The 17,344-nt window shown below is 44.0% G+C and overlaps 1 protein-coding gene across 18 annotated transcripts in view; it reads left to right on the top strand.

Annotated features, from left to right (window-relative positions):
• Positions 1-3,931: 3,931 nt before the first annotated feature.
• Positions 3,932-17,344, top strand: part of Hp1bp3 (heterochromatin protein 1 binding protein 3) — a 34,160-nt gene continuing 20,747 nt past the window's right edge. For 2 of the 18 annotated variants that reach the window (XM_048350410.1, XM_048350428.1), the window contains exons 1-5: positions 3,932-4,048; positions 10,622-10,819; positions 11,658-11,757; positions 13,966-14,119; positions 15,841-16,000. In XM_048350410.1, the coding sequence (XP_048206367.1) occupies positions 10,724-10,819; positions 11,658-11,757; positions 13,966-14,119; positions 15,841-16,000 (510 nt within the window). In that variant the 5' untranslated portion in view covers positions 3,932-4,048; positions 10,622-10,723. Of the gene's footprint in view, positions 4,068-4,100; positions 4,614-10,621; positions 10,820-11,657; positions 11,758-13,965; positions 14,120-15,840; positions 16,001-17,344 lie in introns of those variants that run through there. The other 16 variants (XM_048350416.1, XM_048350413.1, XM_048350415.1 and 13 more) reach the window with 16 other exon arrangements.

The raw sequence follows: 17,344 nt of genomic DNA, 5'->3' as shown, positions 1-17,344 counted from the left end.
TGATCTGACCTTATTCTGTGTTGACAGGTCAAGCAGGAGTCAGGGCCAGTCAGACTTTTTTAGCCTGATTCTAGCAACTAATAGGGTTGGAAGGAGTGGCTCTTGGCCTTGCCTAGAATCCATTGTTTTATTAAAAATATTATTACCTTTAGTTGTACACGGGAGTTGACATTCAACAAAGCAGTTTGTGAGTACAGTGCATCTTGATCCTTGTCACCCTGGAACCCCTTTTTAACTTCTGTCTGGCTTGCACATGAAACCCCGTCATCCCCCCCAAAGAAATGATACTAAAGTTGCTACTGTTAGGCATTATACTTCTATAGTATATGGACAGACAACAGTTAAAAGTTGTACAAAAATAATAAAACCAACAAAAGCAAATACTTTAAAAGCTAACTCATTTGACAAGTGTACTTAAAAGATTCATTGGGTCTTGTCACTCCCCAGATGGGATCAGATCCAGCCTGCACACACACTTCCTACCTTCTTTAGCCCCTGTGACTGGGTGACTGCCCATCCAGGCACACACCTGGGTCCAGTTAGTCTTCACTGCAGGTCTTCCCAGGGCAGTGGGCCAAGATGTGGTGACAAGGGTTGGGTCACTGCTGGAGCCCATGGTAAGAAAGGCAGAGGTGCCGTGGGAGGAGAGCCTTTGCCCCAACAGCCATGCCAGGCTCTTTTCCTTTCTCATTCCCTGCTCTGAAGGAGTGACTCCAACTGCTTGTAGGGGAAATGGCGTCACTACTGTTCTACTTCCTATCTCCAAGAAAGGCAAATTTACTCCTTACAGTGTCCTATCTGTAGGTCTATGGTAGGTCTGCATCCTGGATTTTATTTTTAAACCTAACGTATCACTTGTAGTTTTATAGCCTAGAGATGAGGGCAAACAAGTTTGGTTAAAACATTAACAATATTAAGGTTTCATGAAGAACATTTGAGTTTTGTTTTTAGTTTGGGGTTCAAGTAGTAGGTGAGAGCCTGGTGCTGGTGACTCATGCCTGTAATCTTAGCTACTCAGGAGGCTGAGATCTGAGGATCACAATCCAAAGCCAATCGGGGCAGGAAAGTCTGAGATTCTATCTCCAATTAACCACCAGAAAATGAGCAGTGGAGCTGTGGCTCAAAGTGGTAGAGCACTAGCCTTGAGCAGAAAAGTTTGGGACAGCACCCAGACCCTGAGTTCAAGACCTATGACTGGGAGGGGGAAAAAAGATTGTAGATGAAAGACAGATAAGTAGAAGTTCTTGTGTAGCTGGAAGTAGACAGACCCTGGCATCAGTTGACCACACTATGAACCATTTCTTTTAACCTCTTGACTTCAGTTTTCAAGGAGTGGGCAAGGCCTTCCACTTGGTACCTGACACTGTCACCTCTTGTCTAAACAGGTTTTTGTTTTTGTGCCAGTCCTGGGGCTTGAACTCTGGGCTTAGGCACTATCCCTGAGCTGCTGCTGCTCAAGGGGGGGTGGAGGGTGGAATGCTGATGATCCCAAATACTCTTTACTGTACAATATATCCCATATATACGTGTGATGCTTATTTGATTAGGACAGATATAGGCCAAGTTTTAAATAGCAGAGCTATCCAAATGGCAGTCATATTTGTATGGTGGGTACTGATTACTAACAGCAGTAATGCCTGAAGTCTTATTGACCATTTTAGCTGGGTGCTTTCAGACACAGAGGATGAAAGAGTATTTGCTGGCTATCATAGGTACCAAATTTGTACATTTTGACTCTAAATTTTTACCTATCAGCCAATCAAAAGGTATTCTTCAAGCTTCCTCTTATTATGCAACATGGAATAATGGCTGCAGTGTTGCAGTTCTGGTCTGGAATATCAGAATCTGCAGTTGCTTCAACTTCCTCCACCCTTATGCCTACAAAGTTATCTATTATACTTTTCAATACAAAATTAGACATTTTAGACTAACAGACTTCAGTGTCACAAAACCTTAAATCTGAGAACTAGCAGAAAGGGAGACAAAGACAAAAGTGATACCTTGTTTTGACCCCAGGCTGTAACCACAGACTGTTAAGTCTGCAACGTTTAAACAGGGACTTCAGTTTTGAAAAACCCAGGTACTTCCTTGAAAATTAGAGATGATGCTAGGACTTTTTTTTTTTTTTTTTTTTTTTTTTTGCCAGTCCTGGGGCTTGGACTCGGCCTGAGCACTGTCCCTGGCTTCTTTTTGCTCAAGGCTAGCACTCTCCCACTTGAGCCATAGCGCCACTTCTGGCCATTTTCTGTATATGTGGTGCTGGGGAATCGAACCCAGGGCCATATCCCCAGCCCCAATGCTAGGACTTCTTAATAAGGCAGCACAGATGAAAAGATGAAAGAAAAACAATTCAGAGACAAGCATGGCATTAATGAAAAGGTCCATTAAAAGCACATAGGTGCCAGGTGCCAATGGCTTAAGCCTCTAATCCTCTCCTGGGAACCTCATTCCAGTAACATTAACACTTGTTTTTCTAGTTCAGGAATACACTTCCTGTGTTTCTAGGACTTCCGGGGTTATCCTGGGAATGGGCAGAACCCTGCAGTCATCACAGATTGCCCCATTAGTGTAAAAGAAGATACCTAGAATATTTCAAGCATATGGATACATAAAAATGGAACCAGGTCTTTTGTTTACATTACTGCTGGAATATGAACTTAGGGCCTATACCTGCTAGACAAGTGCTTTACTACTTGACCCATACCTCCAGTAAAATAAATTTTTAAAAGACAGTACAAAGGACATGACAGAATTACACAAAAAATTACTCAAAACCCCTTCTGAGCAACTTGAATGATAGCAAAGACAAGGGAATTGGTAATGCCATTCCAATATTAATGATTGTGTGCACTGTGAGGAATTTGTCGAGTTGGTAATGAAAGTTGCACTTAGATGGCTATGGTTGGGAAAGCTGATTGCAGCGGTTCCAAAACCAATGGCAGGCCAGAGGACCAGATTAGGATTTAGGTAGTTTCAGACTAAACCTTTAGGAAGATTGAGCAGGGTGGGCTTCAGGACAGTAGTAGACTTCTCATGAATCCCCAAATTTACTACCTACCGCAATCTGCCCCCCTCCCCCTCAAAAAAAAAAAAAAAAAAGAATCCTGATAACTTTAAATGTGTTATCTTTCCATTCTAAACTGACTTTCAGCCAGCCGCTGGTAGCCCACACCTGCAATCCTAGCTACTCAGGAGGCTGAGCCCTGAAGTTTGAAGCTTCCCTGGAGAGACAAATCTAAGAAATTCTTAACCGACAAAACCCAGAGTGGAGGTGTGGTTCAAGTGGTAGTGCTAGCCTTGAGTGAAAAAACCTCAGGGACAGCGCCAGGCCCAGAGTTCAAAAATCCCAGGACACACACACACACACACACATCCAAACTGACTTTTCAACCGTAGTGTGCAAATTGCCTAAGTAGACTTCTGCTCAGCTACCACTTGAGCCACAGCTCCACTTGTGGTCTTCTGATGGTTAAATTGGAGATAAGAGTCTCACGAGGGCTTGCCCGAGCTGGCTTTGAACCGCGATCCTCGGCTCTCAGCCTCCTGAGTAGGTAGGATGACAGGCGGGAGGCGCCCGGCTCTCCCCTGCCTTCCAATCCCCGTTTCCTTCGGGGGGACCCTCCCTGTGTACGCAGCCCACGGTCCCGGGTGGTCTGGGGGTTTGAGGTCTGGCGGCGGCGTCCACAGTCTGGATTTCTTCCACGGCGGTCCGGCGGCCTCAGGAAACGGGACGGAGGCCAGAGCCTAACGAAAGCGCACGGAGGGGACCGGCGCCCCTCGGGCCCAGACCCGGGCCGCGTTCCCGACCGCCCTCTGACGCCCCGAGCGTCCAGCCAGGGACTCGCGTCCCGCGCGCTCCCTCCGCGCGCAGGGGGCGGGGCGGGGCCGCGGCGAGCACGCGCGCGCCAGGCCGCGCGCAGGGGGCGGGGCGGCAGAGCTCAGCGGCGGGGCCTGGTGGACGGCTGCGGACGCAGCGGCGACGAGCAGCGGCGGGAACGGCGCCCACTGGCCGTGCCGGGACGCAGGCGCCGATACACGGAGCATCGAGGTAACGCAGAACGGAACCAGTGAGCCGGGAGTAGGCGCGGGTCGCTGGCCCCGAAGACGTGTGTCGGAGGCCGGCCGCCCGCTCGCCAGGGACGCGGATGCCGCTCCCCGGGGAGGAGGGGGCGGGGCATTCAGGTCCTGGGAGGTGGCACCTTTTGTCTGCTCGCGGCGGCCGCCCCGCCGTCTCACCTCCCTCCCCCTCCCCCCTGCGACCTATCCCCTTTCGCAGCCCCTGACACCTCCTCCCGGGCCCTCCAGCGCGCGCTCTCACCCTTGTTTTGTTTGGACTTGGGGGAGGTAGGGCCGCGCTTCACTAGCCTTGCGCCCTCCCCTCCCCCGCGCCCCGTCGCGCATGCGTTAGGGTGCGCCACGGCGCCCTATTGGCTGCGGGCTGGCGCATGCGCGAAGGCCTGCCCCTCGCCCGCCGCGCCCTCCCCCGTCACCCCCCTTCACTCCGTCAACGATCTTCCCGCCGGTTCGAGAGATGCCGGCGGCGGTGACTGGCTGTGGCGGGCCCGCCCCCCGGCTTCTCCGCCCCTGCCGCCGCCATTACGGCGCTCCCAGTGGTGAGTGTGCGGAGCTGAGGCCCGCGGCCCGCCGCCATTTCTGTGCGGAGCCTTGGCTCCCGGGTGCTGGCCGCGTTGTCCCCACCACTCCCGGGTTCCTACGCCTTCGCACCCCAGCCCGAAGCGCTGCCGCCCGCTGCCTGCCCCCGTGTCTCCCCCGCTCCGCTCCGCGCCGCCCCGCTCAGCCCTCTGGGGCGCCCCGCCAGCTTCGCTGCCGCTGCCTTGGCTGCCGTGCGCTTCTGCCTTCCCTGGGCCGCAGCCTGGGGGTGGCTCGGGTCTGAGCTGGGCCCGGGCGGGTGGACCGGAGATGGGGTGGTCAGGGAGCCGGGTGGATGAGAGGGAGCCTCGGGCCCCCGGAGACCCCGCCCCGCCCTTTCGGAGGCCGAAATTCCCCTTTCTGCTCAGCTCAAGGACTGGAGAGCATCCTCCCTCCGCAGTTCATTGTGTTTCCTGGCTTCCCGGGAGGAGAATGCACTGGGAAGTCGCCGAGAGCCCGACGAGCTGGGTTTTAGACTCGAGAGTCATTTCGAAAGATGCCTTGAATTTGTGGCATCTGGTTTAGGCATTGAAACTGTTACTAGCTTTATTTTTTTTTAACTGCTCCTTTTAAAAGTTGAGTGATACTTGTTCCGAAGTAGATGTAACATTTTAAAGACGGCTTTTTTTTTTTTTTTGGCTTCAGTTTTTAGCCTACTAGAAATTGTGGGCTGGAAGGAATCTGGTGGAGGAAGTATAGTGAGCTCTTCCCCTGTGGTAAGCCCTATAGCGAGATTGTGATTCTTTGCGAGGAAGGGTCTATCTGATTTTCCAACTTTTGTGCCGTAGGCGAGCATCAGCTACGTGCTGATTTAGTGAAAGTGGAAAAATAAGTTATCCTTGTTACTCATTGTAAGGTTCTAGACGAGAATAGAGCACGCAGAGAGAAGTAGAGGTGATAAAAAGAGTTTTTATTGGGGTACGCTCCCTGGCGGACCCTCCGGGCGGGATCAAAAAGGTGGCACCTGGGCCTGACTCAGGCAGGGTTTAGGTGGCCGGGGCAAAAAGGGAAACAGTCAGTGGGGACTTTCGGTCCGCCGTGGCGGTTAGCAGGTAGCTTGTTTTCAGTTGGTCTTCGGCTGATGAAGATGGTGTTTCCGTTAGGGAAGTGGTTTTTCTCTGCGCCTGTGTGCCCTCCAGCGGCCTGATGCTCATCATAGAGCATAGAGAGTAGGGAAAGACCTTAGATTGGAACCAAGTTAAGGTATGCAGTGTAGCATTGATGACATTAGAATATATAAAATGTATTTTGTAGGAATTATGAAATATTTTCCCCGAAATGCATAAGATAAACTGAAATGCATGGTTAAACTCCTACTTAAGAGAAACAACTATTTTTTCTTTTACGTAGCAGGATTAAATTAAACTGAAGCTTTGGACTTACATACTTTACAGTGTTTTTTTTTTTTCTTTTTGCTTGTACCAGTTTGATTTGGCATTCTCATTGTCTTGTATAAGTAATCTAACATTAAACTTAAAAAACAACCCAAAACTAAAAAAAGAAATTCCTGGGTCTGGAACTATGGCCTAGTGGTAAAGTGCTTGCCCTCACATACATGAAGCCCTGGGTTCAATTCCTCAGTACCATATATATAGAAAAGGCCAGAAGTGGTGCTGTGGCTCAAGTGGTAGAGTGCTAGCCTTGAGCAAAAAGAAGCCAGGGACAGTGCTCAGGCCCTGAGTTCCAAGCACCAGCAATGGCAAAAAGAAAAGAAATTCCCAATCTCACAAACCCACGTTCCCAGGACCATGTAAACCACAGGTCAACAGATCTTGTTTGGCACTTATAAGATAAAAACTGAAGTGCAGCAGTAAACAGTAGAAATGATGCCTGCAGGGAACAAGTGTGTTCTAAAAGTCTGATCATTCAGAATTGCTGTAACAGAAAGCTTAGTAATAGGTACAAGGTGAAGGTAAGGTGAGTGTGAATTGCCCAGCCATAGGATTAGATAATCCTGTTAGCTCTGAACAGTGAGTTTATCAGATAACTACATAATGAAACTTTTTACTAAAATTCAGAGTTGAAGCAAGAATTTCTCGATATTTCCAATAACTATGCTGTGGTGCCTTGGAAGGGATGGGTTTGAGATGGAGGTCTTGTCATGTCTTGAACTTGAGCTCCAGTGATTATGCCTCTGCCTCAGTCTCCTACCTAGCTGGGACTATAGGCATGTGCTTCATTCTAGATTTTATCCCACATATAGAATAAGTTCTAAAAGGTTGCACTGTTCATTTATATTTTTTTCCTAGTGAATATTTATGGAGCACTGTATGTTAGACATCATGTGGGTTAAATTCATGGTGCATGCTCAGTCTACATTCCATTGGGAGAGACAGTAAACACATGTTAAATGTTTTGATAAGAAAAGTAAGGAGGCCTTTCTGAGGTGGTAATTGTGCAGAGGGTATAAGCAGAAATGTTCTTCCCTGAGAGGACAGGGTACAAACACCCTGGATTAGAATCAGCTGAGCACATTGCAAGGGCCAAAAGGAGCCAAGAAAATGGAATGATGGGGTAGTGTGTAAGAATTGAAATTCATGAAGTTAGTATAGGAGGTTTTAAGTGAGAGATGTCAGGATCCATTTGTTTGGTGGTTACAGCAGGAAGATTGGTGGCCCAACTTATTTTGCCATTATTCCAACCTGGGAAATCCTGTATGATTTGGCTTTTTGTATATGTTGGTGTCCTGGGGCTTGTACTTGTCCCTCAGTTTTGTAGCTCAAGGCTAGCCCTCTACCACTTGAGCCACAGCTCCACCTCCAGCTTGCTTGCTTGCTTGATTGATTGCCAGCCCTGGGAATCAGGTCCTAGGACTTAGGGCCTGAGCACTGTCTCTGGCTTCAAGCCACAGCACCACTTCCAGCTTTTTCTGTTTATGTGGTACTGAGGAATCAAACCCCAGGCTTCATTGCATGCTAGGCAAGCACTCTACCGCTCAGCCACATTCCCAGCCTCCACCTCCAGATTTTTAATGTAGAATTGGAGATAAGAGTCTCAAGGACTTTCCTGCCCTGGCTGAGTTGGGGTTGCATCTTCAGATCTCAGCCTTCTGAGAGTAGCTAGGATTTACTGGCTTGAGGCAGTGGCACCCAGCTTCTGGCCTCATTTAAATTATCATTTATTGTCTTCAGGTTAATGTTGTCTATGTCTATATGAAATGATTGTTGTACTGGTTTTAATTTTTAGTCTTTTTTTCCTCACTTTGACATTAACAGTTGCTTCCTATATCGCTTACTCCTTTTAAAATCTGACGTGTTTTTTGTTGTTTTATTTTGCCAATATGGGTGCTTGAACTCAAGGCCTGGGCACTGTCCCTGAGCTTTTTGCTCAAGGCTAGTTTGAGCCACAGCACCATTTCTGGCTTTTTCTGTTTATGTGGTACCAAGGAATCAAACTCAGGGCTTCATGCATGCTAGGCAAGCACTCTACTGCTAAACCACATTCCCAGCCACCTCATTTTTATTATGGGCACCAGTGGCTCATGCCTCCAATCCTAGCTACTTGGGATGACGGCCAGCCTCGGGGAAAAGTTCACAGAGACCCTTCAACCCAGAGTTTTGCACAGTGGTACATGCCTGATATCCATATCCTAACTACTGCAAAAAGCCTAAAACAGTCAAGTCATAGCTGAGGAGTGAGCAGGAAACTGAAACCCTATCTCACCTGTTTAGCTAGTACAAGGCCCTGAGTCCAAACCTTTGAAAGAATGAAAATATGCATGTAATTGTGTTTGTGCTAGTTGTATATGTACAAATTATCCCAAGATAGGTTTTTAACTTTTGTAAACCTAAATAATGTCCTTAAACCATCTTAGCCCTCTTCACAGGTCAACAAACAAGTTTATTTCTGTGATTCTATTTGTTTGCTTTAAATTTGTTTGGATTTTTGAGGATTTTACTATACAGCACCAGGCTTACTTACCATTTGAAAGTTACCCAACTTACCATCTGAAAGTTCCACGATAGGAATTTACTAGCTATGCCACCATGCCTGGCTCATTTCTGTATTTTATAATTTTGGGGTGAATTACAAAATGAGCATTTTATGTAGTTTTGTAACAACTTTGTGTTTGTGGTACTGGGATTGAATCTGGGTCCCAGCGCTTAGGCAAATGCTCTTCCACTACTTCTGCATCTCCAGCTCCTATAACAGTTAATTACAAATATTTGTAGATATTCCTAATTTAGTGGTGATAATAAGTTTTACTTTGTTATACTGTCTTAAATTATTTGTTTTGCCTTTCCTTGCCACAAGTTGACTGTTGGAAGCATTCTTTATGTTAGAATGTGTTTTTTTAATATACCTTTATTGTTGTTATTCAAGGTGTGGTACAGAGGGGTTACCATTTCATAAGTCAGGTAATGAATACACTTATTTTTGGGCAATGTCAGCCCTTCCTTTGCTTACCCAGTTTCCCACTCCATTCCCTGTCCACAAGTTACGTAGTTCATTCCCCAAAAGTGTATACCAAATACCATGATTGCATTTGTACAACCTTCCTCCTTCCTTTCAGCCCCCCTAAAAAGATGGGAGAAAAAAAAAACAAAGCAAAAATAAACCAACAACAGCAAAAAGAATCCTAGTTTATTTAACTTTGGATTGAATTACTTGACATGCTAAAAGTTGTTTTTGTTTTTTTTTTTGGCCAGTCCTGGGCCTTGAACTCATGGCCTGAGCACTGTCCCTGGCTTCCTTTTGCTCAAGGCTAGCACTCTGCCACTTGAGCCACAGCGCCACTTCTGGCCATTTTCTGTATATGTGGTGCTGGGGAATTGAACCCAGGGCCTCATGTATATGAGGCAAGCTCTCTTGCCACTAGGCCATATCCCCAACCCATGCTTAAAGTTCTTAAATTCCTAAATAGGATTAGAGCTTAAAGTAGGAGTTTAATGATTAGTTTATAATTTTCAGAGCTTTTGTTAACTTCATTTGCACAGAGATCTCAACACATAAGTGACCATTTGTTTATACTGAAGCATTTTTATTATTGAATGTCATTAAGTTTTTTGTTTAGTTTTTTGGCATACTGAAGTTTGAGCTCTTGACCTTAAGTTTTCTAGACAAGTGCTCTACTGCTTGAGTCATCTTTTTTGTCTTATTCTTCAGATAGGGTCCTGGCCTTAGATTATCCTTCACCCTGGCCAGAGCTGGCTTGGTTCCCCACCACCACCACTGTACTGGGATTTGAACAGTGAAATCCTATCCGGTAGGTAGGTGTTCTACCACTGGATCACCAAGCTTTACTTTTTCCTTAATTGTTTTGAGATAAGAGTTTCACTCCTCCCCACCCCCAAATCTTCCTGTACCTCCTCTCATTTCCATCTCAGGCTAGCCAAGGATTACAGGTACTGATGAAATTTTTGAGGGGAAAAGGAGTATTAATGATAAATGAGGCAGGTTTAGTTGGCTGTAACTTTTATCTATTTTCTTGTTTTCTTTTTACATATATTACAAATACAACAAATTCGGTTTTCTCTTCTGGTTTTGAAAGCTCTTAGAAAGTTAAGTTATTCAGCAGTATCTTAATTCTTGTGTTTTCACCTAACAGAGAAAAGGATTACATATCTACTTATTTAGCTAATGAAAATGATTACTTATCTGCTTATTTATCTGAAGACTCCTTTGAAAATAACAAAAAATGTTGTCTAATAAATTGTCCTTTGAACAAACATTTGAGGAAACCATTCCCTAGTCTCCTTTCTAAGTCCCTGATAATAATAGGGGATGGAGCTTGGTTCCTTGTGAGCTTTCTTCTCCTCATTGCCTTTGTTCATGTGGACTTTGCAACAGCTGCTGTGGCTTACGCATTTGTCTGTCACTGCTTTATATACTGTGTTTTTTTCTTTTTGAGTAAATCACCTGTCACCTAACTGTAAGTTTTAATTCCCCCCTCCCTTTGGATGCATATTACATTTAGACAGTTTAGTTTTGTTTCTGTTAATCTTCACACCGGGTCTTTTCTGTGCTTTAGGTTGACTCTTCACCACACTGAAACCATTAGGAAAAATCCTTGTGGTTATCAGCAGAGGCTTCAGAGTGTGTTACCTGTATTCAGTCCTAGAAATGATTTTAAATGGCGACTGATACGTCTCAAGGTGAACTCGTCCATCCTAAGGCACTCCCACTTATAGTAGGAGCTCAGCTGATCCACGCGGACAAGTTAGGTGAGGTAGGGGCAGACACATTCTTGAAGCTCACTCTTGGATCAACCCCTGACTTCAGGCTCTGCTGAGTTCTTGGTACATGTTCCCTCCCCCACCTTTAGGGAGACTACAGTGGTGACTGAAAAATCAAATAGATACAAAGTTCTTTTCATCTTCCCCTTTCCCACAAATTCCTAAAGAAACTACCAACCTTCTAATATTCCAAGTCAAGTATAATTTTCTTATAAAATTTTAATCTAGGGGCTGGGGATATGGCCTAGTGGCAAGAGTGCTTGCCTTGTATACATGAAGCCCTGGGCTCGATTCCCCAGCACCACGTATATAGAAAACAGCCAGAAGTGGCGCTGTGGCTCAAGTGGTAGAGTGCTAGCCTTGAGTGGGAAGAAACCAGGGACGGTGCTCAGGCCCTGAGTCCAAGGCCCAGGACTGGCCAAAAAAATAAAAAAGGGGCTGGGGATATGGCCTAGTGGCAAGAGTGCTTGCCTCGTATACATGAGGCCCTGGGTTCAATTCCCCAGCACCACATATACAGAAAACAGCCAGAAGCAGCGCTGTGGCTCAAGTGGCAGAGTGCTAGCCTTGAGCAAAAAGAAGCCAAGGACAGTGCTCAGGCCCTGAGTCCAAGCCCCAGGACTGGCCAAAAAATAAAAATAAATAAAATTTTATCTAAAATAAAATACTTTGAAGCATATTCCACTTTAAAATAAAAATACAAAACTTCGTAATTTGTGGAGTTGACTTGAAGAATTCTCCTACATCTTTTGACACCCAGTTAGGTCCATTGAGAAAGAGAAAGAGGAACCTTTTTGGTACATGTTTGATTATGGCCATCTCTTTTCTTAGAAGGTAGAAGATAGCACCATGCCAATTCGACGGGCTGTGAATTCTACCCGGGAGACTCCACCTAAAAGCAAGCCTGTTGAAGGAGAGGAAGAAAAGCCAGGTAAACTAAAGCAGACACAACTAAAGAAGGCAAAATATTCTTTGTTTGAAGTATTCCATCAATCTTTTAACTTCATTGCAGTTTTTCCACAGTGCTGAGTATTTGTGGATAACTTTTAAAGAAAAAAGCCACAAGATTGCATTTTCTCTCAGTCATTTTTGAAGGTGAAGTATAATGTTCTTAGTATTGAAAATGAGGATCTTTGTCTAAGATCATGGAGCTAAAAAACGAAAAAGCCAGAAGTGGCGCTGTGTCTCAAGTGGCAGAGTGCTAGCCTTGAGCAAAAAGAAGCCAGGGACAGGGCTCAGGCCCTGAGTTCAAGCCCCAGGACTGACAAAACAAAAGAAAACTGGCAACAGTAGTACATGCCTACAATCCCAGTGCTCAGGAGGAGCAGAGGTGAAGGATTGCCTGAGCCCAGGAGTTCAAGAGTAGCCTCAGTAAAACCTAACTTTAAAAAAGAAAAGACTATTTGAATCCATTGTGTCTAACTCTAATAACTTCATCTTTTCCTGAACAGATACAGGAGTAGTTTGAAATAGGCTAGTCTACACAAGTCTAGCTGAACAGAATCCAGGAAGGATGTGCAATTCAGAATTCACAGTTCTATGCCGGGCGCCCAGTAGGTGGCTCATTTCCTGAGGATTGCAGTTCATAGCCAGCCCCAGCAGGCAAGGCCATGAAACTCTTACCTCCAATTAACCACCAGAAAACCAGAAGTGGTTTTAAGCTGTGGCTCACTAGTGTTGAGCAAACAAGCTTAGGCACAATAATGAGGCCCTGAGTTCAAACCCCAGTTACCAGCCAAAAAAAAAAAAAAGAGAGAAGAGATTCAGTTATGAATTTCATGTGTTTTATAGTTTTAATTTGTTAAGAAACTAGAAATATGGGCTGGGATGTAGCTCATTGGCAAAGTGTTTGCCTAGCAATTGCAACATCCTGGCTTCGATCCCCAGTACCATAAAAAGAAAAGACAAAAAATATAGTTAAAAACAAAACAAATGAGAAATTCCTTTAGAATTTTAGTTAGGTAGTTTATGTAAAAGAATTGATACTCTTTTTTTTTTTTTGTCTTTTTGTGAAGGCCACAAATAGATTTTCAACATTATTCCAATATTCACAAAGTTTTTATGATCAAACTCTTCAAGCATTACTTTTATTCTTTGCTGATTTTTACCACCAGCAACCTTTTCTTTGATGTGTGCATGAGCAGTGGCTGCAGTTCTGTGTTTTACAGTTGTCACTAAGACATGCTACAGTGAAACAAAGGCACCCTCTACTATAGTACCAGACATTCCACCTGGAAAATTCTGGGCTGATACTTTTAATTTTCTTTCTGAGATTGGCCTGTTAAAAACAGCTACTTTCTTAATTATGAATAGCATTGCAGAATACAACTTCAAAAGGCTAGGGTCGGGCTGGGAATATGGCTTAGTGGTAAAAGTGCTCGCCTCATACACATGAAGCCCTGGGTTCAGCACCACATACATAGAAAAAGCCGGAAGTGGCGCTGTGGCTCAAGTGGCAGAGTGCTAGCCTTGAGCAAGAGAAGCCAGGGACAGTGCTCAGGCCCTGAGTTCAAGCCCCAGGACTGGCAAAAAAAAAAAAGGTGGGGGCTAGGGTAAATGTGTGATTTACTGGCCCATTGCTTTTGTTATATAATAGTCTGGATAAATACTTGATAGGCAGCCTGATTGTCTTGAAGAATGAAAGGTGGGGCTAGAGATTTAAGCTCTGGGATGTGGAGCTCTTACCTAGAGTGCCTGTGGCCCAGTGTTCAATCAACAGCACTGCCCTGTTCCCCAAACAAAAGAGTGAAAGAGGTGTGGGGAGGAAGTTAGTGAACAGTACACAGACAAGCCCCCCTCAAAAAAAAAAGGGAAGAAAACTATTCAAAGTCATTTTATTTATTTTTGTACTAGTCCTGAGTGCTGTTCTTGCTCTTTTGTTCTCAAGGCTAGAGTTCTACCACTTGCCACAGTTCCATTTCTGACTTTTTGGTGATTAATTGGAGTTAAGAATCTCTTGGACTTTATTGCCCTGGCTCAGAATTCAGCCTCCTGAGTAGCTAGGATTACAGGCATGAGCCATTGGTGCCCAGCTGCTGTTCATTTTAGAATTCACCTATTAAGTAAAATAGTGGCCTTTTATTGACTAGGGAGAGCTTCTAATGTATCTACTTGATGCAGTTCTCACCTGATTGTTTAGAACCAGATGTAACCTCAGAGGAATCTGTCTCCACTGTAGAAGAACCAGAGAATGAAATTCCACCTGCAACATCTAGTGAGACAGAACAGCCCAAGGGGGAGCCTGAGAAGGAAGAGAAGGAAGAAAACAAGTCTTCTGAGGAAACCAAAAAGGAGTAAGGAGTTGTGCCTTCTCGGTATTTATAGAGAAGACTGTAAACATACTGTAGATCAGACTGTTGAAGCCTCACAGTATTAGTATATGCTAGGTATTTGCTATTTGGATAAACAATTGAGCATTATCAGGTGAAATGGTTCTATTATGTAGTTACATAGCATTTAGAATTCGTAGTGGTTAGCAAAGCAGTGCTTTGAGTCATTAATTATCCCTTCCTATCTGCCTTGGAGTGTGTTTGTGTATAGATTGCGTTGTGCAGAGTTCAATATTTGAAGCATTGTCAAAGTCTGAGTAAGAAATGAAAGGTAACTATTAAGAATCTGACCTGAGGGCTGGGGATATAGCCTAGTGGCAAGAGTGCCTGCCTCGGATACACGAGGCCCTAGGTTCGATTCCCCAGCACCACATATACAGAAAAAAAAAAAAAAAACGGCCAGAAGCAGCGCTGTGGCTCAAGTGGCGGAGTGCTAGCCTTGAGCAGGGGAAGAAGCCAGGGACAGTGCTCAGGCCCGGAGTCCAAGGCCCAGGACTGGCCAAAAAAAAAAAAAAAAAAATCTGACCTGAAAGACACTTCATTTTATCCCTGTCTCTGTTCCAGGAACAAGTTGGGTTTGTTTTCTTTTCCTTTTTGGTACTGGGGATCAAACCTAGGATGTTGTACTTGCTAGGCAAGCACTTTGTCAGGGAACCACATTCCAGCCCGAATGAGTTGTTTTTGTCCTGCTTATGTAGCAAAGCATCATCAAGCCATTGTTAAGAGTGACTTGTAAACTTCTGTGTATTCAATAAAATTTTCAATTGGAGTTGATTTTTTTTTTCAACAAAGTGCAGAATTTGCAGTCAGTATTCTATAAGAAGTGGCCCAATTTTTTCAGTGTTTTATTTCTTTTTTTTTTTTGGCCAGTCCTGGGGCTTGGACTCAGGGCCTGAGTCCCTGGCTTCTTTTTGCTCAAGGCTAGTACTCTGCCACTTGAGCCACAGCGCCACTTCTGGCCATTTTCTGCATATGTGGTGCTGGGGAATTAAACCTAGGGCCTCATGTATATGAGACAAGCACTCTTGCCACTAGGCCATATCCCCAGCCCCTCAATGTTTTATTTCTTTTGTATGAGCTTGTAGTGTTTGGTGTGTTATTTAAACAAAACAGGAATAGCTATAGTGTGTGTGTAATCCTCAGGGAACCCTATATCATGTTTCACAGGCAGAAGTAAAGTCTGGGATTTTTTTTTTTAGCAGCTATGATATATTTTAAAGTGTTCTGGTGCATCTGTTAGATTTACTGTTAGATATGTGATTACTTAGAATAAAGTAATGCTGTGGCTTATAAATTGCTTAAAGACACACAACCTCATAATACTTCACCCTGTGAGGTAGTTTAACACCTGAGGTGACTTGAAACATCATTACTTGCTAATGTGAATGAAGCATAGCTAGTACTAGGTGTTACTGCTAAAACAAACCTTGAAGTCTCTGTACCATAGATTACTTACAATACCTGATAACAGTGCACATGCTTTGTAAACCATTGCTATTCTGTATGGTCAGTGAATAATGACGAAAGAAATCTGCAGTTGTTCAGTATAGATGCATTTTTTTCCTCAAATATTTACAATTCCTGATTGTAGAATCCCCGAATTTGAAACCTGTAGGCATAGAACCTAGCCTGTGCCTTTTTCTTGGGAGTTTTATCTTGTTTAATAAAAGTTATTTCTTTTAAAGTGAAAAAGATCAGCCCAAAGAAAAGGAGAAGAAAGTGAAAAAAACAATACCTTCCTGGGCCACCCTTTCTGCCAGCCAGCTAGCCAGGGCCCAGAAACAGACACCGATGGCTTCCTCTCCTCGTCCGAAGATGGATGCAATTCTAACTGAGGCTATTAAGGCAAGTTTTCTCAATTTGAAAGGGGTCATCTTAGATTTGTCTTATTCACCTTCTGTTTATTTCAAAGTAGTGTATTCTGTTCAGACATCAGCAAAGCAAATTCCTAAGGGAAACTTAAATAGAAAGACGCAGGAGATGTGTGCTTTTCTAATATAATTACATTTGATGAACAACATTCTTTTTTCAAAAACCATGATTACTGTTAATAATTATTTTCAATTTATCTTTAGAAATTTTTTAAAAATTAATTTAAACTAGTTCTATAGAGAGGAGAGATATAGCTTTGTTACATTTCCACATGATTACGTTATATTCCAATTAACAAAAATTTTAACTTAATTTGTTGATTTAAGTATAGTTTTTGAAGACTGAAAATGTTAATTCTTTCAACAAATATTTATAGACTACTTCTGTGAGTCAGAGACTTAGAGCAAGGTCTTTTCCCTTACAAATCTAATTGTTAGTAGAGAACAAAATAATATTGAGAGTATTTGTTTAAAAGTAATATCTTGGGGCTGGGAATATGGCCTAGTGGTATAGTGCTTACCTCGTATGCATGAAGCCCTGGGTTTGATTCCTCAGCACCACATATATAGAAAAAGCTAGAAGTGGCGCTGTGGCTCAAGTGGTAGAGTGCTAGCATTGAGCAAAAAGAAGCCAGGGGCAGTGCACAGGCCCTGAGTTCAAGTCCCAGGACTGGGGAAAAAAAAATATCTTTAGGGCCAGGAGTTTGGCCTAGTGGTAGAGTGCTTGTCTAGCATACGTGAAGCCCTGGGTTCAATTCCTTGGTACCACATACACAGAAAAAGCCGGAAGTGGTGCTGTAGCTCAAGTGGTAGTGGTGTTCAGGCCCTGAGTTCAAGCCCCAGGACTGGTTAAAAATAATAATAAAGTAATATCTTTAGTGCCATTTGTACAACTGCCTCTGGTGTTTATAAGCCTTACCTTTCATACCTAAGGCCAAAGAAGCAATCTTCTAAGGGCACTACTTTGCTTCATCCTGTCTCTTCCAAAGTAACAAATTTACCCTTCTTATATGGCTTTATGACTTTGCTGCAATCCATTGGCTTCCATTAGCTTATGTGTCAGTGTCATACGTGTCAGTTTTTTTTTAAAAGTAAGGCTATCTTCAAATCTGTTACAGCCTTTATTGTTTAATACCCATCTTAGTACCCCCCCCATCTTCCTTCAAACAAGCATTCTACCATAGAAGTCATTGCTAGCCCAAATCTTTTCACTTAATTTAGTGTTATTTCACATGATCAGTTGATAAGAGGAGCTAAAATAGATTCTCCATTTTAGGGAGGATCTATTTTCAGGGACCCTTCTCCTGGGATCTGTGTC

The sequence above is a fragment of the Perognathus longimembris genome, chromosome 7, assembly GCF_023159225.1.
Source record: "Perognathus longimembris pacificus isolate PPM17 chromosome 7, ASM2315922v1, whole genome shotgun sequence".
Classification (NCBI taxonomy): Eukaryota; Metazoa; Chordata; class Mammalia; order Rodentia; family Heteromyidae; genus Perognathus; species Perognathus longimembris.
The sequence above is the reverse complement of the archived record's forward strand: the minus strand, read 5'-3'. Positions and strand labels throughout refer to the sequence as shown.